Genomic DNA, 20,302 nt, shown 5'->3' with positions numbered 1-20,302 from the left:
GGATGGAGATAGGATTAGACAGAACGAGAGTTGTAGATGAAGACTATTACCAGCCTGATGGTTGTTGAAAAGGAATCCAACACAAGTGAGAGAAAAGAGAAAAATGAAAATTCGCTCCCAGCGACCTTCAGCCTTCTTCATCTTTTCCGTCGCCTTCGCCTTTGTGCATAACACTGACCCTTCCAATATCTCATCTCACCTCTTTTCAAACCCTGCCACCTGAGCACCAGGGAACCTCCTTCTCTTCTCACTGTGATATCCAGCTTCTTTCACTTCCCTGTACTTCAAAATGGCGCACGATAGGCACAAAATCATCGTTGGTGTTGATTATGGAACTACATTTACTGGTGGGTTGCCCAGCAAGATGCTGAAGACGTCGACTAAGCTAGTCAAGGCGCCAGTTATGTTAGCACTCGAGGAAAGACCATCGATGATATTGTCCTTATCAAGTCCTGGCCTGGACGCGCGAGACACACCGAAACCGTCCTCAAAACACCTTCTCGAATCGCGTACGCCACGGATAATACTGGAAAACACCGCTGGGGTTATCAGGTTGAGCCGGGAATGATGTCCTATTCGTGGACCAAACTGCTCCTAGACAGGGGCACTCCCCTCACTAGTTATGACGCGGCGCTTGAAGGTGCTGCTGCTATCGGGATGTTCAGACTACCAGAAGACAAAGATGCTGTGCAGGTTGCCAGCGACTTTCTTTCTGGTGTTTATGAACACATTCTTACAACAATTGCGAAACAAATCACCGAAGAGGCGTTGAGAGTTACACCCCTTGAGTTCTGGTTTACAGTGCCGGCTATTTGGTCCGATGAGGCCAAACATTCAACGTTGGAAGCTGCCCGAAGGGCCGGGTTTGGTTCAATGAGGGCCAATATCCAGGACACAATCTGTCTTATTCCGGAGCCTGAAGCGGCCGCGATTGCAGCACTCAGGAGATCGGTCAATGATGGCCTGGGATTACCGGTTGAGGTAAAATATCTAAGGTCGGGATGAATATTTCGTAGCTAATTCGGCGGATACAGCCTGATGATGGGGTTCTTGTTTGTGACTGCGGTGGAGGAACAGTGGTATGTTTCCCCTCGCTTGACCAGTGTTATATCGCTAACACGAAGTTCCTGTACAGGATATTACCACGTACTTGGTTAAGCAGGTGCAACCCACGCTCAAGTTTGAAGAGCTTTGTACAGGCATTGGTAAGCAACTGGCTAATTATATTTCTATCATTGCTCACCGGAAGTAGGAGGGAAATGTGGTTCGACAGCGGTTGACCGTAAGTTCTATAACCTGATGGGCCAGATCTTTGGTAAAGCCTTCAGTGACCTTCCACGCCGTCGGACCGCACCTGGAAGCGACTTCATGAATAAATTCGAAATTATCAAGCGCGACTTTGGCTACTCTTCTGCTGAAACGACGCACGAGCTCTTTCTGAACATGAATCCTGTTGGAGTGAATGCAGAATACTTCAACGAAGACGAAAGCTTAGTGATAGTTTCTAAGTTAGTGATATCCAATAACCCCTACTCATCGTCGAGTTTTACTCTAATTGGTCTACAGCAATGACCTTCAGTCTCTTTTTGATCCCGTTGTGGAGAAGATTATATCGTTGGTCCGCCAGCAGATCGCCGTTGCTAATAAGGAGGCAAGGCGCGAGGCAGTCAATGTAAGATTACATCCAGAATCACCACAAACCGTTTCTATCCGGGCTTCGATGCTAATCAAGCCAGAGGATAATCCTGGTTGGTGGCTTTGGAGACTCCGAGTACTTACGGAACGCATTTCGAAACACGTTTGGACCGACTGGCAATATCACGGTCACAGTGCCGAAAAATGCGTGAGTCGAATACATTGGCAAGTGTTGTACTGAGTTTGTAAAGCCAAGCGGCTATTGTTCAAGGAGCAGCGCTTCGTGGACTAGAAGGTCTTCGTGCTGACAATAGGCGGTCCCGTCGACATTATGGATTCGCATGGTCGCTCCCCTTTCGGAAAGGCATCGATAATAACAAGGATTCCTATGTTCATATCTATGACGGCAAAAGATATGCCCGAGGCTATATGAGGTGGATGGTTTCCAAGGTACCTCCGAACTTGGTTTATGCGCTGATATCTACTAAGTCGTGATAACAGGGTGAACGAATCCCAGATGGTTATTCCAGCCAGGTGGAAGTGAAGAGAGGCCATCGGCAAGGCGATAGATTGGTCTTTGTAGACTGCCTTTACTCATGCGATATAGAACAAGCCGCAACACGGGTAGAACACCAGGGTGCTTGTCCATAACCTGCTTTCAATAGCCCAGCTGACTGGAGAATCACAGGGGTGCGGAAGGTCGGGGAAATCATCGTTAACTTCGAAAAGGTTGATTTGTCGAGGTTTCCCCACAAGGTCTCTAACGGCAAGGTTGTGTATCTCTTGAATTGTTGCATTACAGTGATATTCGGGGCGGAAGAAGGATTCCTGAAGTTCGAGGCGCACTCGGACGGACAGCTCATCGGCGCAACTTCGATTAATTTCACCCATACCAGCTTCTACTGACGCGCCTTCTCGGTGACTTTCTTTGCTGACTGACGAGATGTGAGCAGCTCCTGCGATGATATGAAGGTTGATATCCGGCGGCATCGCGATCGGGTTGTGATTATGACATATTATCGTTTTGGTGTGGGCAAGGAGCAAGTAGACAACGTTGGAAAGCCGAGGAGAAACTAGTCAGACCTTGGATTTACTCTTTGGTATCCATTGGGCTAGAAAGTATAAAGAACGCTTTTTGCCTTTATCAAATCATCCAAATATTCAATATTTGCACGTTTGTCTTCGATGATAAATAACATCTGCACCCGAATTGAGGTTGATTGTGGAAAACACTATACTGCCAGTAGGTTGACTTTGAGTATTCGCATCATTAGTAGGGGAAGCAGTCTGCATTACTATCTTCATATATAGTCCTCTGGAAGAATAGATATCGTTGGTCAGATCTGCAAATATGGTTCCAAGAGGCGCTATACTGAAATAGGTACCAATGCCCTAATTACCTATCTCGTCGGTTGCTTCAATCTGTACCTTCATACCGCCATCAACAGCCCAGGCCGCACCAGCGACATAGCTAGCCCTCGGGCAGCTCAAAAACAAGGCAACGTCAGCAATCTCCTCCGGCCTCGCCTCCCGGGCCATGGGAACAGCGCTCTTCATCAACAGCGGGTCAATCTTTTTATTAAGAACCGGGTCAAGCTCGTCCGTCAAGCCTGGACAGACCACATTTACCCGAACTCCATGCGCAGCGAGGCGAACCGCTATCCGTCAGAACGTGTACATCAGCTCTGGCTATTCAGGTGGAGGTGCACTACCCACCGGCTTTGCGGACCAGCCTGAGGACCGCGTCTTCAGCAACGGTATCCCTGCCCAGGTCGGTACGGGGCGCGCCTACGATGACGATGGACCCGCGGCCAGCTTCGCGCACTTGGCCGCGGTACTTGTACTTCCCAGCGGACTGGCTCTTCATTACCTGAGCCACGGCGTGGATGCAGTGTAGTGTTCCCTCGGCGTTGGCTTGCCAGGTGTGATCTGGTTCCGATGACCCCGTGGCTGTGATGCTGGCGTATCTTGCCCGGGTGCTGTCGATATAGTAGTCAATTCTACCGAATGTTTTGACTGCTTTGCTGATCACCCCTGCGATGCTGGAAGGGTCTGTCATGTCGACTTGTATGGCTACCGCCGTGAAGGCTGGGTTTGTTGCGACGGTCTCGCTCTCCTGCGCGGCATCGAGAGCGGCGTCGTAGTTGGTGTCGGCGAGAAGAATGCCTTTGACGCCCTCGGCGGCGTATCCGAGGGCGGATTCTCGTCCGGTTCCATGGCCTATTGTGCGATTCAGAAGGTGAGAAGAGGATGGCGAAGCTGCAAGTTACCTGCGCCGGTGATTAGGGCGATGCCATTTAGATGGAGGGACATGATCGACGGTCGTTGACAGGGCCTGCCAACATTGGATATTAAGAGACCAGAAGGATAGGAAGGGGGGAAGAGCTGGAGACTCCAGTTACGGCGTACGCTGTATGTCCGGGAATGGCCGGCGTTAACGCGCCCCCGCCTTAACTCCGCCGCTGGTATCGGTCGCCGAATCGGTTCCATATTGAGCATCGCTGTCAAAAAAAAAAAAAAAAAAAAAAAAAAATCGGAATTTCGGATTTGGGGATATTATGTACACAAGGTCCATTGCTGCATTACTTATTTGCCGTGGGTATCGCCACTAAACTTGCCCGTTCTGATCTGCTCCTGGCCTGCGCGCGAGATGGCATCGTTCCTGGTCGCCCCTTCGTCGCTGCCAAAGGCGCGGTCGACTGCAGAGTTGAGGCCTCCACGCAGCCACTCGCCAGCGCCCTGGGAATGTCAGTCAGCATCATCGGAACTGTCAGCAGTGGTTGGAGCTGCACGTACATGGATCCCCGCGAAAACTCCCCTTACCCCGCCGCCGAGGGTCTCGCCTATATCTCCGCCTGCAGTTTGGGTTCCTGTTTTTGGTTCTGACTGGTGAGAAACAGGTCATTGTGTTCATGCGAAGAGTCGAAACTTACTGTCTGCCCCAACTGCGGCATGGGGTTGATAGCTGGGCTCGCTGGTGTTTTGTTGTTCCGCTTCTGGGATCTGGTATTTGAAGCCGGAATCGTACGCCCGGTCGCGATCCAGGCCATCTGCGCTGGGGTCATCGACGCGGACGCCAGTTGCCTGGGCGCCGTCGTAGTTTGTAGCGGGCTGTTTCTCCATTTTTTTCTGATGGTTGGTGAGGATGGGAGATGGATTGTTGTCGCTGGCGGGCTGGTTATAGGCGGCGGTGGCTGTGACGTCACCGTCGCTGTTCTCCGGCGAATGCTTATGCCTGGCAGCCTGGGTACTTTTGACGTACGTAGTTATTATGGCAGTCAGCCTCTGAATCAAGCCGGGCACTGCCTGACATAATCCAGGGCTGGCCCACGTCCCAGGAACGTGCGAGCCAGATGTGACACATGAGACTGGGGAATATATTTTTATCACTGCAGCCCTTGGCATCACGCCTACAACCTTAGTCCAACCTCCCATCAGTTATGGATGTAACGGGACACTGTATAATTAGAACCCTTTGTACGGAAAATACCAAAACCTCGCCCCGTGGAATCGGGCGCTGGAAAGACAAATATATTCAGACAAAGACGAGATGCTCAACCATGTGAGGTCGAGAAGTGTTTCCCAAACTCTGCCGCCGGCGACGTCTTTATTCTTTGGCATCGGGCAACGAAGTTCCGTCTGGTCGAGCGAATTGTTATACTTTGTCTCGAGCTAGGAAATGATGGTGAACGAGCCTGTCGGGCACTGGTCCCACTGGGATGGAGTTCGGGTTTCTTTATCTAACTGTAATCGCAAGCATTCCTCGTTAACCCACGATTGCTGTCCTGGTATGGAACGGGCGCGACTGGTGGTCTATAAATCAAGCTGTCCCTTGAGTAGAGTTTGTATTCGCATCCATTCGATAACATCTCATTCTCATCAACACGTCAGTTCAACATCAGCCCGAGCCCCAGTTTATCTTTTAATATACTTCATCGAGTCGGTAATCATGCCTTTCTATGCATATCTGACGAAGGAACCCGTAAGTCTCCTGTCCCAATTTGCGCAAGCAGAAAGGATTAAGCAATGCAGATACCCGAGGGGGCCCGATACCTCATCACCGCGATGAGCGAGTCTGCAGCGGACAAGTGGTATGCAATGCATCGACGAACCGTTAGTCGAATCACTCCTGAATGGTATACGTTCAAGCAAGACTCTGGAGTTACCGAGCACACTGTTAAGGGTGTTGTCGTCACACGCATAGCGGATGCAGTGGACACTACTGGACGCTCTTGGGTTACTTTCCAGAACAGCCCAACTCATACCAGTACTGGCACTGCTGGTGCTGGTTCTGATTCTGCCATGAGTAGCCTGTGTATCTCAAGTTCCGACGGACCTGGGCGTTAGAGCAGGTGCCCAGAGTGTGAGCGTTTTCGCACGAACAAGTCCGGTCTTGATTACCACAACTACGAGGGTTGACGCCGAGGTGGAGGAGTGGGGAATACTTTCTTCGTTGTCTATGCTGCTTGTGTTTTCTCTTTAGATGGAATGTATATGCTTGCCCGTTTGATTGCTTCTTACTGGATAGCCCCCCGGGCCTAAAGATTCCTCATTATCATGGTGCATGAGGGTCAGCTGGACGCCGAGTATGAGTCACTGAGCGGTTGTGAACAAAGACAAAGAAAATAATTGCGAGGAGGCGGGCGTACTCGACAGGGTGTGGCCGACGCCCACTTTCTACGGTTGAAAATAATTTTAATATATGGGTAGATATACAAGGCCCCTTCTTCGCCAGCCGGCTGGAGGTAGTACCGATGTACCCAAGCTTAACCTTTCTAGACACGATGAGATATCACTCTACTGCAACCGGGTGGGGCCCCAAGGCCAGCGCAAAGATTATCTCGCAAGATGTGCGTATAAATGCTTCCCAGTTGCCCTGGTCCTGTTTCATAAGTGGCCGAGGGCTCATGTTTCCGCGCCACAGTACTGACCAAGTGCACTGGCTAGGAGAACGACAAAACCTGCCTTCTTATTACCGGCGACAGCAGCCAGAGCATCGATTACTGTTTCGTGGTGATACAAAAAATTACGGTCGGATGCTTCAAGATCGGCCCCGCTGAATACTGCTATGATCCCTCCAAGGGCGGCTTTCAGACGTTTTGCCGCTCGGTGGTCGGCCATGCTGAGATCAAGAAGCTGAGTCCCAGCGTCAGAGTCGAAATAATATCTCGTTTACCCAATTTCTCTATCGGTTAGTTCCGCCTTGTCATGCCGAGGGCAATCCTTATGCCGTTGATACCTTCAGATGGAGGTTGGTCTCTGTGGTCTAAAAGTGAGCACATGAAATAATCCTTGTCCCCTACGATATTGAAACTCAGCCTCAGGTATTTTACATCGCTCTTTTGTCCCCCAATAGTAAACGAGTTGTTCCGTCGCGGTTTGACTATACTAACGATGTACCCGTACCCTTTAGCGGATCATAGCGTGGCTAGAACTTTCATGGCAATATCAGTCGAGTGCTTCCTGGGCCTGTGCGTGCGAGCGACCGGGTGAACCCACTGTTAGACCACCCGTCCAGTCTGGATAAGAGAAGAACAACCTCCATTAGTACTATCTGGAGACTAACACACCTCGCTGGCAACTCTCGGTGGCCGACCGATGACGGGACGCCGCGGCGCCTGCCTGATCTGCCTGATCTGCTGTAGTCGTGATCACATCGGAATGGAAAGGCGAGGAAGTCTAGGCCATCACAGAGTGTGATTAATATGGTTCCAATATGAAGGGGCTGGAATGACAGCAACGTACCTTTGTATTGCTGTGCTTTCACGGGAGACGGTGCCTTGTTTTGGTCTCCCGATGCCATCGACGACCGACGACCGACGGGAGATCACAGTTCGGCTGCCTTCTATTCCATGGCTGGCTGAGGACCTTGAAGCAAACCATTTACTCGTCAAACCTCATCAACCGGCCGATGAAAGGTGCTTGGAAGGGGGAGAGCATTCATGGTGGCGACACGCAAACGGATGGGAAAGATGGACAGACAGAATGCAGATTTACCAACTGAAGACACAACAGATACCTGCATTTTCCGTTTCAGGGGCCTGGGAGCCCCTGAACGAATGTCTCGTCTCTCGCTCATTCAGCTAATCAGAATCCATGCCAGGTAGCACAAGCGGCATACGGGACTGCGCAGGATACGGGGCAGTGGTGAGCCTGCTCGACAGGTCACCCCAGTAAGTGATTTTCTCACATTATCTGTTGACATTCATCATGGCGCTCGCCCACTCGGAATTCCTGCGCGCCCTGGCCCTTGCATACTGATCTGGTCAAGTTTCGCGATTGAAGCTCGGGAATCCCATCCCTCCACCTACCGATGGTAGTCATTTACGAAGAGCTTCTGGGGGAGCGAATTTCCCGGGCCAAGAGCTTCGTACCAGACGGCCTGGACCTGGGAACCCCCCAGAATCAAACGCAGATGAGTTTGCAAGGCGTCTTCTCTGACCGATATCCAAATCATGGCCGGGTTGCTCGGCTTCTTGCACGATCTTATTTTTATGCTCGACCCCCGTTTGTGGAACTTGTCATGTCGAAGGTCTGAGATCAGGCGACGATGTAGGCACCGTGATGGCCATGATGACAGCTTTGCAGGCTCGCAAACCCATTGGCTTTACTTTGTTTTGGGATCAGTGTCCAGCAGGATCCATCAGGAAACCAAAGATTCGATCGACAACAATGCAGCGCCAACCCAACGTAAAAAGTGCCATTGCTGCTCGATGATGGCTATTCTACCATGCCAAACGTCTTCGACTGATCGATTTTGGACTTCAGCAAGTCTCGACCGTCTGTAGCTCTCCGTGGATCGACCCGTTGCAAAGCTTCGAGGCAAGGCCGGAGATCCCGCGCGGAGCGAATGAAAAGCTGGATGAACAGAGAACAAACGCTGCTGTCGCTCTGGCCTCGTGTGGGATGATGAGATCTCGAGCAGTATCATTGTTTCTCCTCCCTTCGCAATCTTCCTATACGACCACATCCGCTGCGGCAGTCTTCAGAACCTCGAAGTAAGGTGCGGTCCCTTCCCAATTGACCACCGTTTCCTCGTCGTACCCATCCAAAGCTGACATGTGGATTATCCCAAGTCCTACAGATTCCCCGGGTCCGCAAATGCGACCATCGTCAAGGGCTCGTGGGAGCAAGGACCGCAATGTACGTGGAGATCTCGAAAGCGGCCAACAACCGGCGTTACCACCTACAGGAGCTCCGGTAAGTTTTGACTTAAACCAATATCCATATCAGCATCTAGGTACTAACAGATCAGTTTCATCCTCGTCGCCAGCTCATAGCGGAGATGTTCGGGCTGGAGAACGAAGACGAGTGTGAAGGCTATACAGGGGTGCGCGAGTTCTGCGACCATCTAGAGACAAACTATTTCCCCCGGTTCGCTAGTTTCGACAAGGAGATATGGAAACTATTGCGCTACGGCTATCCGACGGATGCTAAAGCCAAATGGTGGTGGTGTCTGAAGGTTGTTGAAGCGTGCCGATGTCTTCAGAACGGTACAGAGGGCAGTAATCCAACTGCCAGGGCCTTGGCCGCTAAATTTCTGTCCAAGAACTGTAGGAATGACAACATGGAGTTACACAATGTCAAGGCTCCCATTCAAATCGCACTCGCAAAAGCTTTGATACATACTCTTTGCTGGCTTTCTGCAGTAATATCGCCTGTTATGGAGGACGACGAAGAGGAAGATTCACTACACGTTTCATCCGATGACCCAAAACTTATTCTTTTCGGGATCTCCGCTGAATACAATGGGAAGAAGACAATAATCACTATCGATCTACGCCACACTTTATCCGAGATATTCCACAAGATACATCAAGCTGCTGTTCCCACGCCGAAGAAAGAACTGGGAATCGACGCAGATCGGTCAATGCACGAAACGGGCGACGTCCTTTACGAATCAGCCATGAACTATGCATCTCTCAAGAAGTATGGCGGAATTCGCCTGAGATGGGTAGATACCCTCAGTGAACACCTGTCTCTAGACAGAGGCAAGCGTGAGCTTTCCTTGTTCCGGTTCCCTTCGCTATGCGCATTGCGAGTATTGAAGGCGGACAGGCTTCTCGCAGTTGCAAAGTATGTTAACCTTGTTGTCCACATCATTCCACATAGAGTACTGACTTTTGGCTCTTCCCTTCCATCTAGCATTACCAACCGGCTTCTCGCTGGCAGAGATTACGCGCTACCCTATGAGGTCGACGACGACGAAAGGGTGTGCGAACAGGTTATACTCTCGTACAGGCTCCTGTTTGGACAGAATTCGAAATCCCGGGATCTATTGAGGAGTCAGTTGATGGATGGGCAACGATCTCGAGGAGGTGTTGACTCGTTCATCCTGCAGTGCATTGGCGCGGTGCCCGGCCCCTGGCGCGTTCGCCTTGGTCGGGCAAAGCCAGATAAGCCTTTCAGCAGTGCAATCTTGCCAGAGCCTCATCGAAGAGACGACGGCTACATCAAGGAATGGAAAACGTATTTTGCAATGGTAAATTTTTCCAGCTTTAGATGGCGATTGCTAGCGCTCCAGACCTTTGGAAACGACCATCCACCAACTGATTTCCTGGACTATGTCATGGATCCCCGGGCCCCAATGCAGCGCGCTGCTGCCCGAGTCGGCGTTCTTGCGGTGGTGCTCGCGATTTTGTTTGGTACAGGACAGATATCTCTTTCTGGGCGGCAGCTTGTGGAGGCGCGATCGTGAAGCTACAGGATTCTACCAGGTCTAAGTTAAGAAGGATGGTTTCGTTATCTTAGTTAGTGCCTTGATCCTAAGTCAGCATTTCTTCTTAGTATGATTTTTGTATTTTCAAAGACGCGTCCACCCAGGATAGCATTAAGACAGTGAGCGAAATCAAGGCTAGATCATAGTCAGTCAGTTAACCTGTCTCGTACTCTGCATGACTGTACTCTTACATCTTGTTGTTATTTCCTCGGCATCTTTTCCAGGTTTATCTCTGGCATCCTTTCATTTCTTTAATTCTCGGTTTAGAAATAATAAGAGACAAGAAACGCGGAACAACCATAATGACCCTCTGTTTTATCTACTATGATGTACGCGGTACGACAAAGAGCATTGAGACTGATGGATTTCTCTACTCGGGCAGTGATATGTCTATACACTGAAAGCAGCGGTCAACGACAGCAAAGCCAGCAAAGACAGTGTCGACGCCGGAGTGCGGTTGCTAGCGTGCAATTCCATAAATCAAAGGCCTTTCCCAAAGACCAGCCCCCACGACCTATTTGTTCTTTATGGTCTGGAAACGGTGTCTCTAGTCTGGTTCGGCTAATGGGAACATTTGATCAATGCTAGAACGAGGATATTAAAACAGTCTATTGGATACTAGTCCCATTGAAGTAGAGAGTACACTATATTTCTTTATCGAAATATATCCCCGGGCCTTTGTAGTGTACCAAGGATTTCCATATCGATACTTGCTCCGCGCGGTCATACAGCCGGAAACGATAAAATGACTCTAACAGCAATATGATTGTCAACTGGGGCGCAGTAGACGACGCAGTAATCGATAAGAAAATTAAGAATTATATACTGAGTTTAAAGAACATAGAAAACGTCCCAGAGCATCAATGACACGAGAAAAAGCAAGTACCACTCGAGTGCATAACAAAATTCAAAGAAACAAATAAGAGAGAAGTTGGTAATAATGGTAAGAATGGCAAGGAAATAATCATCACGGCGTAGATCAAGGTAGCGTTTAACGGGCCATTCGATTGACCCAGAGGCTGGTACCCTCTCCAGAACAGCTTTTCTCATCCTGCAGTTTCAATGCTCGGACAAGACTTAAACCAACTTCATGCTCTTCTCTCCTGACGGAATCGAGCTCGGAGTTGAGCCTCGTGGTAGTCTTCTTGGTCTCTTCTCTTGCATTCATGTCGTATAGGACGGAGTCTGGCTGTGGACTCCACATTATAGCGTATATGGCCTTTTCTGTAGACTGCCTGCGTCGAGCTAGGTCCCTCTTCCTCAGCTCGAGAGCTTCAATGCGGCTCTGCTTTGTCCGTTCAGGTGGCTGTGGCAGGGGCTTTGATATTAGGCAGTCTTTGGATGGTTGAGAAACATTGGACTTTGGGGGGACCATTTTGTGAGCGGTATCGGGAGGTACTTCTTCAGTCGCTATTGTAGAAGAGCACTGGACAGTGGTGGCGGTGTCTCCCAAGCTTGAAATTGTCGTTGAACGGTCAATATCATCGCCCCGTTCCAGATGACGGTCTCTCGGTGACGTGATTGGATCAGAATATGCAGTAAACGGGCCGGTATAGAGAACAGACGGGTTGTGTATGATATTCATAGCCTGCTTCTCAAACCCACTTGCCCATTCCATAACCCTGCGTGACGAGTTCGGCTTCTGAAGTGCAGCGTTGATATCACCGCCAGTGACAGTTGTGACGACTGATGGAACCACACAAAGGGGACCTTGCTCTGGATATGGGCAGTCGCAGGCCATTAAGCGATCGTTACTTCGTGACAGGTGTATTCGTGATGAGCGTGGTTCCATTGACTTCCTGGGAGGGCCTTCCGATGATTGCCTGACTGACCTCCACGGTTCGACGCTAGGAAGGCTATTATTATTGGGTGATAGGCGTTGTTTATTAGGCCGAATATGGCTTTTCAAGGACCCTATTGATCCGGCGATGGCTTTGACATTTTGTCGGATTGGAGGTCTGGCAGAGTGAAAGCCATGTCCGGTCCTATGGCCTTGAAGTTGCTGGCAAGTCACGGTGCTGCCGTGCTTTTCGATATGAACACTGGGTAAAGCATAGAAACGATTGACCGAGTTTCCGTTCATCGTTTACCAAACATCTGAAGCAATGCTTCGAGAGCACGGTTGACAGGAGTATGAGGGTAAGGGTCACAATTCAACGTTAACCGACAAAGACAAGGGTCCAGGAATCATTGACTAGAGAGTGCTGTCTTGTTTTAAACGGAGCTGGTGGACCCTTCCGGCATGTTGGGACGGTGCCGATACCGACAGCTTGTGGTGCTGTTTGGACATCTCCACACCAGGGTCGCGAATGGAGATGTATATTTTTAGTTAGGCAGACTGCACCGTAGAGAGCACTTGAAAAGAGTATAGCTCTGTTTAGTGGCATGATAGTCTCGGATGTCGTTGGCGATCATGATCAATGCAATCCCCGATACAAGATGCCATCCACCTAGTTAAGAAAATGACCAAGAAAATGACCATACGGTGCAGGCTATAGAAAAGGTATGGTTAGATAAACCCTTTCCGACTCGTCCAATGCCTATTTCCTTTTGTTTCGCCTGTCCTTGACAGTTCTTTGTTGTTGTTGTTCTTAAATTGCTGGTGGGGCCACGATATCAGGGTCCGAACTTAAAATTAAAACCCCAGTTGCAGATCACCGATTTCCTCCGGAATAGAAACAATTGTGAAACGATAATATGCCATTGTACACCTGCTTCTGGGTGGTAGAAGGTTGCTTGGTCGTCCAATATATCTTTCCTCTTATCCGGCTATCTGAGCTTTGAATGCAACCGGACGAGAAATAATGGGATGTTTTTGCTTCACCTTCACACACAATTGAAGGTGTAATTGGAAGTGTAATTTCCTCGGTGTTTGGATCAATGTGGCCCTTTGATCAGCCTATCACCTCCCGCCAGAATGTCATCTCTGGACAGTCCCGAGGCTTGATCTGTTCGTCCAGCCTCCATCGTCGCGGTTCAGCCACATTGTAAATAAGGATCATCCCATTACACGTGCAAACCCCACACCTAATTTCAGCTGAGTAATTCAATGCAGGGCTGTCGTACGGAGTTAGTTCGGCACCAGCTGGAGCAGGTGTAGATATGGCTGCGGAGATTGCCCATCTTCAAGGTTTGGTTAAACCTTCGCGGCGCAAACGAGGTCCACTGCTGCGTATGAACCCCGCCAAACGCTGCGTGTTGATTCAAGTGTCATTGTATGTAATTGGATGGATGTCTATCTCAACTCAAGAATGACTCGAGTAACTTTCTACTTTGCCGGACTGGAAACCTTCGGCTGGAGGCCACTGTGATTGGTCATGGAGACCTGCTGACAAAGCGCCGCTTGACCTTCCACCACTGGCACTGGCTGACTGCAGCATCACCACCATGGATGTCCCCATCGCAGCCAATGTCCTTGGTACCACCGGCGCAGTGAGTCTTTCCCTTGTCAATTGACCCGGACTAACGCGTTTAGGTCTGCTGGTCTGTCCAGGTGAGACCGGAATCTCACCATCACACCGAGTTGCCTGGCTGACCCCCGCAGCTTCTGCCTCAGATCTTCATCAATTACCGACGCCATGACACCGAAGGACTTCAGGCGTCCATGATGATGTTGTGGGCCATCGCCGGCGTCCCGCTTGGCGTGTACAATATCGTCGAGGAGCTGAATGTGGCGCTGCGGGTCCAGGCCCAAATTCTCACTTTTCTCAGCCTCGTCACCTGGGCGCAGTGTCTGTACTATGGAAAGGTGAGTTTGAACGGTTGAATTATGGCGAGGTCTTATGATTTGTTGCAGAAATATTCAATTTCCAGATGCGCGGCCGCGGTCATGTCTCTTCTAGTGATACTGGGAGGCATCGAGGCCGGGTTGATATTTGCCCTGCGCGCCGCTAAAGACCGGGGTCTTGAATGGCCGATGATTCTGATGGCTGTTCTGAGCGCCTGCTTTCTTGCTGCCGGTGTTCTGCGACACTACTGGGATATATACGTCCACCGCACTGTCCGCGGAATCAGCTTTATCTTTGTGGGGATCGATGCCGCCGGTGATTTATTCTCGCTTGTATCTATCGGTATGTTACTGCTGACTTGTACTTAACTACTGCTTACATATGCAGTGTTTGAGGCGCAGATAGATATCCTGGGCATGGTGATATACGGAACCGAGCTGGTGCTGTGGATTGGTGTATTCATTTGCGGCTTCGTGTTTAATTTCCTGCCTTGGATTACGGAGCGATCGAAGAAACAGCAAACTGCTGCGAGAGAAACAGACGTGACTCTCCACCAGATGCCATCCTCGACTTCTGTCTTCCGGACGGCATCTGGGTCTGATGTCGTGAGAAGAAACCCGCAGCGCTCTTAACATATATTACCACGATTCATTTACTATCGAGTTCACTGGCTTGACCTAGTACAATATAATATCATCCTCCTCCTTCCACCCCGCCAGTACACCCTTCAGTGAATTCACCGTCGTTATTCTTAATATCTTATAGCAGGTCTTAGTAGTAGTAGATAAAGATATTAGACTTCTTATCTTCCGGATGCTAACACGACCGCCTTGATTTTTGAGCGCGGCAGATTAGTGCTCTGACTTTCTGATTCCTAATGCCTGCTCATGTTCCTCCGCTGATGGCCTCCCATCCCATGTTGTTGTTGGGCTTATCTGCATCGCTGCGGATATAATAAAACATAGGTAGGTAAATATTTGAACCTTTTGATTACTCCATAAGTATTGGACACTGTTGGAGTACTAAATCTTTATTAGCAGTATACTAATAGAAATGATATTAAACCTACTCCGCCATTTGCTCCAAGATGGTAAAACATAAAGCTTCGCCCGTCAGTAGTCAGGCCATATAGACTCAGATTTTTTTTGTTTTTTTCCCGGCGGATATGCTGGGTGGTTGCTAATATACTATGAGAACCAGGGTTTAGGCAGTGAGGGGATAGTACATACCAAGGTACCCTAGGAGCTGGGTCCTGGCGCGGGAAAAGGTAGTTGGGCCCTTGGCCTCTATTATAGCCAAGTTTGCTTCTGGCTGGTCAGGCTTGCCATACCCTATACTGTAATCAACCTTTCCTGTAAATCTTTTGGTTGCTATGCCCTCCTTTACTACAGTGCACTCTAGAGTAGTTTCATACTGGAGCTTAATCGGGGCACAAGTACGCCCACAGGTGTTTTGGACGGTGTCGATGGACGCAATAAAAATCATGTCCAAGCGGCTCCTCACCAATGCCTCATTTTCGTCGTCCTGGTCAAGACAGCCTGTGGCACGGTGAAGACGCTCTAACATTGAGACTGAACACAAACGAATCACTTAGTTACCGCCAGACAGACAATATTTGGGTCGGCGCTGGCTTACGAAGGTCTTCTGGCGGGGAGATATTCTCAATCACAGGCTGGGGCTCGAACGCCTCGCGGTCGGCCTGGTAGATTCCAAAGGAGTCCTGCAGCGTTGATACCGTGGTTTTACCTAGCTGAACCACCTCTGGTTCCTCTACTATGGCTCTCGCGATAGTTTCAGCCTGCTCCTCAGTGGGCTTAGACAGGTATCTCTTCGCAGAGTGATAGAGCTGCTTCACTTTGGCCTTTGACACTCTCTTGCTCGTCATGGTGCCGGAGTATAGAGGGCTTTGGTAGTAGTATTATTTGTGTCGTGTTGGTCAATTTGCAGTAATGTAATGTAAATTAATTAATTAGGCATTCTAAAATCAATTGCTAAAACTGGAAAAAATTCCTTTTTTGTATTTGCCATTATCTTGTAGGAAGGAAGGAGCGTTGGGGTGTGTTGCCTTCTCCTTCCAAATTAGATGGCTGTGATGCCGTAACAATCCTGTACTCCATCATCCAGGATATTCTCAAAAAGCGTGACGACATCTTCTGTGAAGTTCATATAAACTCTCCAGCTTTGGGTTGCTGCATTCCAAAAGAGCCTCTTATACCCTTCACGTGACTCTTCGGGCTGTGTAGCAAGTACAGCTTCCGGGTCTTTGCCCTGCCCAAACGGGTAGAACCAAAAACGTGAGGTTTCTTTGCCATAGAGAGTAGACAGCTATTATTGTTAGCAAGGAATACTTTAACAAAGTAAATAGGGTTGTACCTTGGATGCGGAATCAATTTTAAAGAAATCAAAGAATTCGGTATCTGTGTGAACCCCATAGACGACACAGTTACTCTCGCCGCGTTTCTTGCGTTGCTGATGGACGATGGCTGTATTATATATCAGAGTCAGAGTAAGAGTCAGATTAGATATATATAGATGCATATAACTCACCCATATACGCTCGGAGTGTCTCCCCTTTGAGCCACTGGGGAGTATTGTCGACCATGATGACCAAGTACTCGCGTATATTCCCACCGCTATCCACAAAGCCAAGCGTGTGAGTAGTATTGGCAATCAAATACCGTTCTCTTTTCTTGAAGCGAAGCTGCAGCCCTTTGTTATAACCAGGCCGGAGGCGCAGTTCGCCAGAGTGGCCCTGTGATCTGAGAAAGCGTGTAGTGCGCTGGATGCATGGATCGAGGATTGCATGTAGCCGCGCAATTTTGTACTCTGCATGCATCATTTCGAATTGGGGTGCGAAAGCCGAAATAGTGGCTGTTCGCTTTTCGAAGTCTTTCTCTAGCTCGTCTAACTCGCACCCTGGAACAATATTAGCATGCATTAGATTAACAGACGGCATTAGATGAATAGGGAGGGCAACGACAAATATCCTGAGCCTGAGAGGATACTCCAAACTGCTCTATAGGTGCTCCCCCAGAAGTAATGTCGAACATCGACCAGACTTTTATGCTGTCGACCATCTCTTCTTCAAAGCAACATGGCCATATTGGCCATGCGCCCGGCTCAGGGCTGACTGCATCTGGATCTGATGCGATATCTTTCTCGATCACTTTCTCGATTACTTTCTGTATCATCGCTTGCCTCCTTTCAGGAGAGGAGAGCTGATACTGGAACCCCCAAAGAGCACACATCGGTTTATGGTGCAGTCGCACGAATTTGGAGAAGGCAGGCCCCATTTTGAGTATAGAAATTGTTGAGAGTAGAAGTCTCGTCTCGAATTCTGCGTCCGGCTTATAAGTTTCTGCTTTAACTTTTGTCGGATTTGAGTTGGTCATGTCATGAACCCTAAGCCGTTGGGCAGAGGTGGGCTGATGGTCGATAGTTTCAGGACTGTTAGAGTAGAGATTATTTACTTATCCTATTCTTGATAAGGTTATTAGATCCTGACCATTGATTTATTAAAATCTTTCCATCCTGCAATACAGCAACTTCTTCTATAGCTGTAATTTAGTTCTTACTTCACAACAACTAATCAACTAATGAGAATCTATTATACGGATATATTGACTTGCTATTCTAGATTAAGCTAGAACTTTATTTATACTATTTAAAATACTTGTTTTATTCAATACTTGAAGTTTCTATTTTACTATTACTATTATAGTTCAAGAGCTTGTCTAGACTTGGATATGGTCGAGTTCAGTCAAATTTATAGTTATAAATAATTAAATTAGCTAATGAGAATCTGTCATACGTTAACTTACTACAAGGGTCGTGATTCATCAATATTATACCTTACATATATCGTGCTATAAAATCGAAAGACGTCATGCAACCAGAACCAACCAACGCCATCTATACAAGAAAAGTAAATGGATTTTAGTTATTTGGTTAGCTGAAGAGGATAATGGAGAGAGGAAGAAGCTTACCTGGTAAATCAAGAAAGCCCTTAAGAGTATTCTGCCCTCGATTGGATGCAAAGTACAGGATGGATATTGAGCCAGTTATGGGATCCCGTAACCACCTGCCAACATGTCTCGTATTGCCATCCCCGTTATACTTTGCGGCCGCACCGCCGCCGTAGGTAGACCCGTCTCGCAACTACTCCGACCCGACTATGAAGGTATGAAAAGAATCCCTTCCGTTTACTGGTATCTAACAAAATAGTAATCCATTTCATAACATCACCGGAGGGCGCACACGCTGACCTCCCGCTCCTCCTCGCCGGTCGCGACCCGCAGTCCACCGCGCCCAACGACATCGGCACGCACAACTACACTCAGCCCCCGCGCGCCGTGATCTTCGGGCGCGGGTTCACTCCTGATTTCGTGCAGGAGCTGAAGAAGGCGTACGCCGATCGTAGCCAGGAACCTGTCGCCTGGGTAGCAGGCGACCCGGCCAAGGTGCCGACCGGTATCCCGGGGCCGGGATATGCGGAGGTCTACCGCGGTACTAGTGAAACAGGTTGAGATATATATTGAGACCAGAGCACTGCACGCCTTAATTTATCGAGACACTGAATATAAGGGATTTGAATCTGTATCTAGGATAAACGGATTGCCATTCAAGATCATATACATTCTGTCGGAAGAATACTGCAACAAAACTAAACATCTGTTATGCACTGGCCTTGAGGTACGGAATCCCCGTCAACCTGAATCCCCTCTCCGTCAGCTGCACCGGATTTCGCGGTTTCGCCCGGTTATACGGGTCTGCCTCTCCGTTGCGATAGACCGGCAGGTCAACAACATGCATGGCATTCGGCCAATGGGTCGTCATTTTGGTTTCTAAAGGTCAGCTAGGTTCAAGTGTATAACTAGATAGACATACCTTCAAACGCCATCTTCTTGGTGAGGAGCTGCTCTTCAGTGGCGTCTTCGACCGGCATGTAGCACGTATACACGCAGAATCGCGGCTGCGATGTCTCCGAGGAGAGATTGTAGTGCGGTGTGCGCGAGTCCCCTGTCAATTAGTATTTTATTATAATATGGACAATGACTTACAGAGCAGGAGATCACCAGGCTCAGCGGTGACCTTGATCCACTCGCAGCCTTTATCTTCTAGCCATTTCCTCCCGGCGTCCGTGAAGCCGTACCACTCCTTCGTCCTATAATCATCAGTCTCATGCAACCAAACAAGGGGCAATGGGAATACCAAGACCAAATACGCTCCTCATCCTTAAACGCCTCATGAAACTCCTCACTGAGCAAATGCGCCCCCTTACAAACAATCAACCCCCCGTCATCAGCCCCATTCGGCAGCAAATTCACCAACCCCTGCAAGCACCGAAACCCGGGCTTCTCAGGATCCTGGTCCTGATGCGGCCAGGGCGTGTTGGGCTTTACGTCCGTCCGGTTCGGGAAGCCGATATTCACCGAGTCAAAGGACACGATGAGATCGGGGGTGTTGTAGACGGCTTCGAAGGCGCGCACGACGCCGGGTTCTTGACGCACAGCCCAGGTGAAGGATTCGTGGGAGACGGCGTACCCGAGACACATTCCCTTTTCGTTGATGTCGGGGAGATGGTCTTTGTGGATTGTGCTTGGGTCGTTGCGGTTGAAGCCTAGGTTGCTGTGTTTGTCAGTGGGTGTCTTTTGGTAGTAAAAGGGGGACTTGGCCGTACAATCCTTCCAACCAGTCGTAGATCTCGTCTGCGTATTTGAGTGCGCGGTCGCGAGGGACGGCGTTTTTAACAACTGCAAAGCCGTTGTGGAGAAGGTCGTCGCGGAAGTCGCCATAGTGGACGTCGGTGCCGTGGGAGAAGATGCGTCCGGGGGGAGCAGTAGTAGTAGTGGTGGTAGTAGTAGTAGACATTGTATGTATACTCTTTGAATCAATGATGGTGACATGTGTCTGGAAGCTTGACTGTTTATATCTAGTGTTCATGATTCTATACAATCCGGTCCGGCTCGGTTTGGCCCGGTTCGGCTGGCAGTCGGTTATCTGACTTAGTCTAACCTGTTAGTCTCATACCAGGCTTTGCTACCGCTAGAGATGCGGGGTGCAGCTTTGTCTGTCGGATGTCCACATCTGAGGATTATGGGTGGAGCCGAGAATGGATATGGATAGTGTTATTTTGCTACGCAAGGTGACAGTATGATCTAAACACTAATACAGTATTTACACATTTAGCTTTCATCAAGAGTGACAGAATATAGTAGTT

The 20,302-nt window shown here is 49.2% G+C and overlaps 11 protein-coding genes across 11 annotated transcripts; 5 read left to right on the top strand and 6 right to left on the bottom strand.

Annotated features, from left to right (window-relative positions):
• Positions 1 to 289: 289 nt before the first annotated feature.
• Positions 290 to 2,835, top strand: ASPVEDRAFT_887752 (Hsp70 family protein; the record flags this gene model as incomplete). The annotated part of the gene is made up of 10 exons (XM_040818412.1): positions 290 to 347; positions 419 to 951; positions 1,017 to 1,079; positions 1,136 to 1,205; positions 1,253 to 1,508; positions 1,567 to 1,672; positions 1,737 to 1,843; positions 1,887 to 2,085; positions 2,137 to 2,272; positions 2,324 to 2,835. The coding sequence occupies 10 exons, from the start codon at positions 290 to 292 to the stop codon at positions 2,539 to 2,541; spliced, it is 1,746 nt and encodes a 581-aa protein (XP_040667859.1). The 3' UTR covers positions 2,542 to 2,835.
• On the bottom strand, positions 2,552 to 3,998 carry ASPVEDRAFT_168319 (SDR family NAD(P)-dependent oxidoreductase). The gene is made up of 3 exons (XM_040808678.1): positions 3,906 to 3,998; positions 3,352 to 3,855; positions 2,552 to 3,293 (listed from the first exon to the last, which is right to left on the bottom strand). The coding sequence occupies exons 1-3, from the start codon at positions 3,946 to 3,948 to the stop codon at positions 3,028 to 3,030; spliced, it is 813 nt and encodes a 270-aa protein (XP_040667858.1). The 5' UTR covers positions 3,949 to 3,998; the 3' UTR covers positions 2,552 to 3,027.
• A 144-nt stretch (positions 3,999 to 4,142) lies between these two features.
• On the bottom strand, positions 4,143 to 4,940 carry dprC. Its single transcript, XM_040808254.1, has 3 exons — positions 4,569 to 4,940; positions 4,432 to 4,517; positions 4,143 to 4,374 (listed from the first exon to the last, which is right to left on the bottom strand). The coding sequence occupies exons 1-3, from the start codon at positions 4,756 to 4,758 to the stop codon at positions 4,222 to 4,224; spliced, it is 429 nt and encodes a 142-aa protein (XP_040667857.1). The 5' UTR covers positions 4,759 to 4,940; the 3' UTR covers positions 4,143 to 4,221.
• A 2,307-nt stretch (positions 4,941 to 7,247) lies between these two features.
• On the top strand, positions 7,248 to 7,906 carry ASPVEDRAFT_655881 (uncharacterized protein). Its single transcript, XM_040815816.1, has one exon. The coding sequence runs from the start codon at positions 7,366 to 7,368 to the stop codon at positions 7,720 to 7,722; it is 357 nt and encodes a 118-aa protein (XP_040667856.1). The 5' UTR covers positions 7,248 to 7,365; the 3' UTR covers positions 7,723 to 7,906.
• Positions 7,907 to 8,539: 633 nt separating this feature from the next.
• Positions 8,540 to 10,431, top strand: ASPVEDRAFT_655736 (uncharacterized protein). Its single transcript, XM_040815815.1, has 4 exons — positions 8,540 to 8,638; positions 8,720 to 8,835; positions 8,891 to 9,711; positions 9,781 to 10,431. The coding sequence occupies exons 2-4, from the start codon at positions 8,737 to 8,739 to the stop codon at positions 10,331 to 10,333; spliced, it is 1,473 nt and encodes a 490-aa protein (XP_040667855.1). The 5' UTR covers positions 8,540 to 8,638; positions 8,720 to 8,736; the 3' UTR covers positions 10,334 to 10,431.
• A 772-nt stretch (positions 10,432 to 11,203) lies between these two features.
• ASPVEDRAFT_41579 (uncharacterized protein) lies at positions 11,204 to 12,839 on the bottom strand. Its single transcript, XM_040812386.1, has one exon. The coding sequence runs from the start codon at positions 12,435 to 12,437 to the stop codon at positions 11,346 to 11,348; it is 1,092 nt and encodes a 363-aa protein (XP_040667854.1). The 5' UTR covers positions 12,438 to 12,839; the 3' UTR covers positions 11,204 to 11,345.
• A 914-nt stretch (positions 12,840 to 13,753) lies between these two features.
• ASPVEDRAFT_62240 (uncharacterized protein) lies at positions 13,754 to 14,823 on the top strand. The gene is made up of 5 exons (XM_040815608.1): positions 13,754 to 13,786; positions 13,830 to 13,847; positions 13,899 to 14,102; positions 14,151 to 14,424; positions 14,470 to 14,823. The coding sequence occupies exons 3-5, from the start codon at positions 13,959 to 13,961 to the stop codon at positions 14,712 to 14,714; spliced, it is 663 nt and encodes a 220-aa protein (XP_040667853.1). The 5' UTR covers positions 13,754 to 13,786; positions 13,830 to 13,847; positions 13,899 to 13,958; the 3' UTR covers positions 14,715 to 14,823.
• A 462-nt stretch (positions 14,824 to 15,285) lies between these two features.
• ASPVEDRAFT_83609 (uncharacterized protein) lies at positions 15,286 to 15,967 on the bottom strand (the record flags this gene model as incomplete). The annotated part of the gene is made up of 2 exons (XM_040817422.1): positions 15,286 to 15,653; positions 15,718 to 15,967. 2 exons carry the CDS (start codon positions 15,965 to 15,967, stop codon positions 15,286 to 15,288), a joined length of 618 nt encoding a protein of 205 aa, XP_040667852.1.
• Positions 15,968 to 16,107: 140 nt separating this feature from the next.
• On the bottom strand, positions 16,108 to 16,750 carry ASPVEDRAFT_41577 (uncharacterized protein). Its single transcript, XM_040812385.1, has 3 exons — positions 16,630 to 16,750; positions 16,456 to 16,565; positions 16,108 to 16,407 (listed from the first exon to the last, which is right to left on the bottom strand). The coding sequence occupies exons 1-3, from the start codon at positions 16,682 to 16,684 to the stop codon at positions 16,162 to 16,164; spliced, it is 411 nt and encodes a 136-aa protein (XP_040667851.1). The 5' UTR covers positions 16,685 to 16,750; the 3' UTR covers positions 16,108 to 16,161.
• Positions 16,751 to 18,171: 1,421 nt separating this feature from the next.
• Positions 18,172 to 18,666, top strand: ASPVEDRAFT_150790 (uncharacterized protein; the record flags this gene model as incomplete). Its single annotated transcript, XM_040808253.1, has 2 exons — positions 18,172 to 18,262; positions 18,307 to 18,666. The coding sequence occupies 2 exons, from the start codon at positions 18,172 to 18,174 to the stop codon at positions 18,606 to 18,608; spliced, it is 393 nt and encodes a 130-aa protein (XP_040667850.1). The 3' UTR covers positions 18,609 to 18,666.
• Positions 18,307 to 19,953, bottom strand: ASPVEDRAFT_887738 (uncharacterized protein; the record flags this gene model as incomplete). The annotated part of the gene is made up of 5 exons (XM_040818411.1): positions 18,307 to 18,926; positions 18,970 to 19,101; positions 19,143 to 19,246; positions 19,294 to 19,710; positions 19,763 to 19,953. The coding sequence occupies 5 exons, from the start codon at positions 19,951 to 19,953 to the stop codon at positions 18,757 to 18,759; spliced, it is 1,014 nt and encodes a 337-aa protein (XP_040667849.1). The 3' UTR covers positions 18,307 to 18,756.
• Between the last annotated feature and the right edge of the window lie 349 nt (positions 19,954 to 20,302).

The sequence above is a fragment of the Aspergillus versicolor genome (genome assembly GCF_001890125.1).
Source record: "Aspergillus versicolor CBS 583.65 unplaced genomic scaffold ASPVEscaffold_5, whole genome shotgun sequence".
Lineage (NCBI taxonomy): Eukaryota > Fungi > Ascomycota > Eurotiomycetes > Eurotiales > Aspergillaceae > Aspergillus > Aspergillus versicolor.
The sequence above is the reverse complement of the archived record's forward strand: the minus strand, read 5'-3'. Positions and strand labels throughout refer to the sequence as shown.

What these genes read in the sequence shown, in the direction of transcription:
- ASPVEDRAFT_168319 (XM_040808678.1), bottom strand. Translation starts at nt 3,948, where the DNA reads ATGTCCCTCCATCTAAATGGCATCGCCCTAATCACCGGCGCAG. An exon ending in CGCCCTAATCACCGGCGCAG is followed by an intron (nt 3,856 to 3,905) that starts GTAACTTGCAGC and finishes ATCGCACAATAG; the next exon opens with GCCATGGAACCGGACGAGAA. An exon ending in CAGGCTGGTCCGCAAAGCCG is followed by an intron (nt 3,294 to 3,351) that starts GTGGGTAGTGCA and finishes TCTGACGGATAG; the next exon opens with CGGTTCGCCTCGCTGCGCAT.
- dprC (XM_040808254.1), bottom strand. Translation starts at nt 4,758, where the DNA reads ATGGAGAAACAGCCCGCTACAAACTACGACGGCGCCCAGGCAACTGGC. An exon ending in TGCCGCAGTTGGGGCAGACA is followed by an intron (nt 4,518 to 4,568) that starts GTAAGTTTCGAC and finishes CTCACCAGTCAG; the next exon opens with AACCAAAAACAGGAACCCAA. An exon ending in GAGTTTTCGCGGGGATCCAT is followed by an intron (nt 4,375 to 4,431) that starts GTACGTGCAGCT and finishes TGACATTCCCAG; the next exon opens with GGCGCTGGCGAGTGGCTGCG.
- ASPVEDRAFT_655881 (XM_040815816.1), top strand. Translation starts at nt 7,366, where the DNA reads ATGACAGCAACGTACCTTTGTATTGCTGTGCTTTCACGGGAGACGGTG.
- ASPVEDRAFT_655736 (XM_040815815.1), top strand. Translation starts at nt 8,737, where the DNA reads ATGCGACCATCGTCAAGGGCTCGTGGGAGCAAGGACCGCAATGTACGT. An exon ending in TACCACCTACAGGAGCTCCG is followed by an intron (nt 8,836 to 8,890) that starts GTAAGTTTTGAC and finishes CTAACAGATCAG; the next exon opens with TTTCATCCTCGTCGCCAGCT. An exon ending in AGGCTTCTCGCAGTTGCAAA is followed by an intron (nt 9,712 to 9,780) that starts GTATGTTAACCT and finishes CCTTCCATCTAG; the next exon opens with CATTACCAACCGGCTTCTCG.
- ASPVEDRAFT_41579 (XM_040812386.1), bottom strand. Translation starts at nt 12,437, where the DNA reads ATGAACGGAAACTCGGTCAATCGTTTCTATGCTTTACCCAGTGTTCAT.
- ASPVEDRAFT_62240 (XM_040815608.1), top strand. Translation starts at nt 13,959, where the DNA reads ATGATGATGTTGTGGGCCATCGCCGGCGTCCCGCTTGGCGTGTACAAT. An exon ending in AGTGTCTGTACTATGGAAAG is followed by an intron (nt 14,103 to 14,150) that starts GTGAGTTTGAAC and finishes GATTTGTTGCAG; the next exon opens with AAATATTCAATTTCCAGATG. An exon ending in ATTCTCGCTTGTATCTATCG is followed by an intron (nt 14,425 to 14,469) that starts GTATGTTACTGC and finishes TTACATATGCAG; the next exon opens with TGTTTGAGGCGCAGATAGAT.
- ASPVEDRAFT_41577 (XM_040812385.1), bottom strand. Translation starts at nt 16,684, where the DNA reads ATGGTCGACAATACTCCCCAGTGGCTCAAAGGGGAGACACTCCGAGCG. An exon ending in GACACTCCGAGCGTATATGG is followed by an intron (nt 16,566 to 16,629) that starts GTGAGTTATATG and finishes TATATAATACAG; the next exon opens with CCATCGTCCATCAGCAACGC. An exon ending in AAATTGATTCCGCATCCAAG is followed by an intron (nt 16,408 to 16,455) that starts GTACAACCCTAT and finishes TAACAATAATAG; the next exon opens with CTGTCTACTCTCTATGGCAA.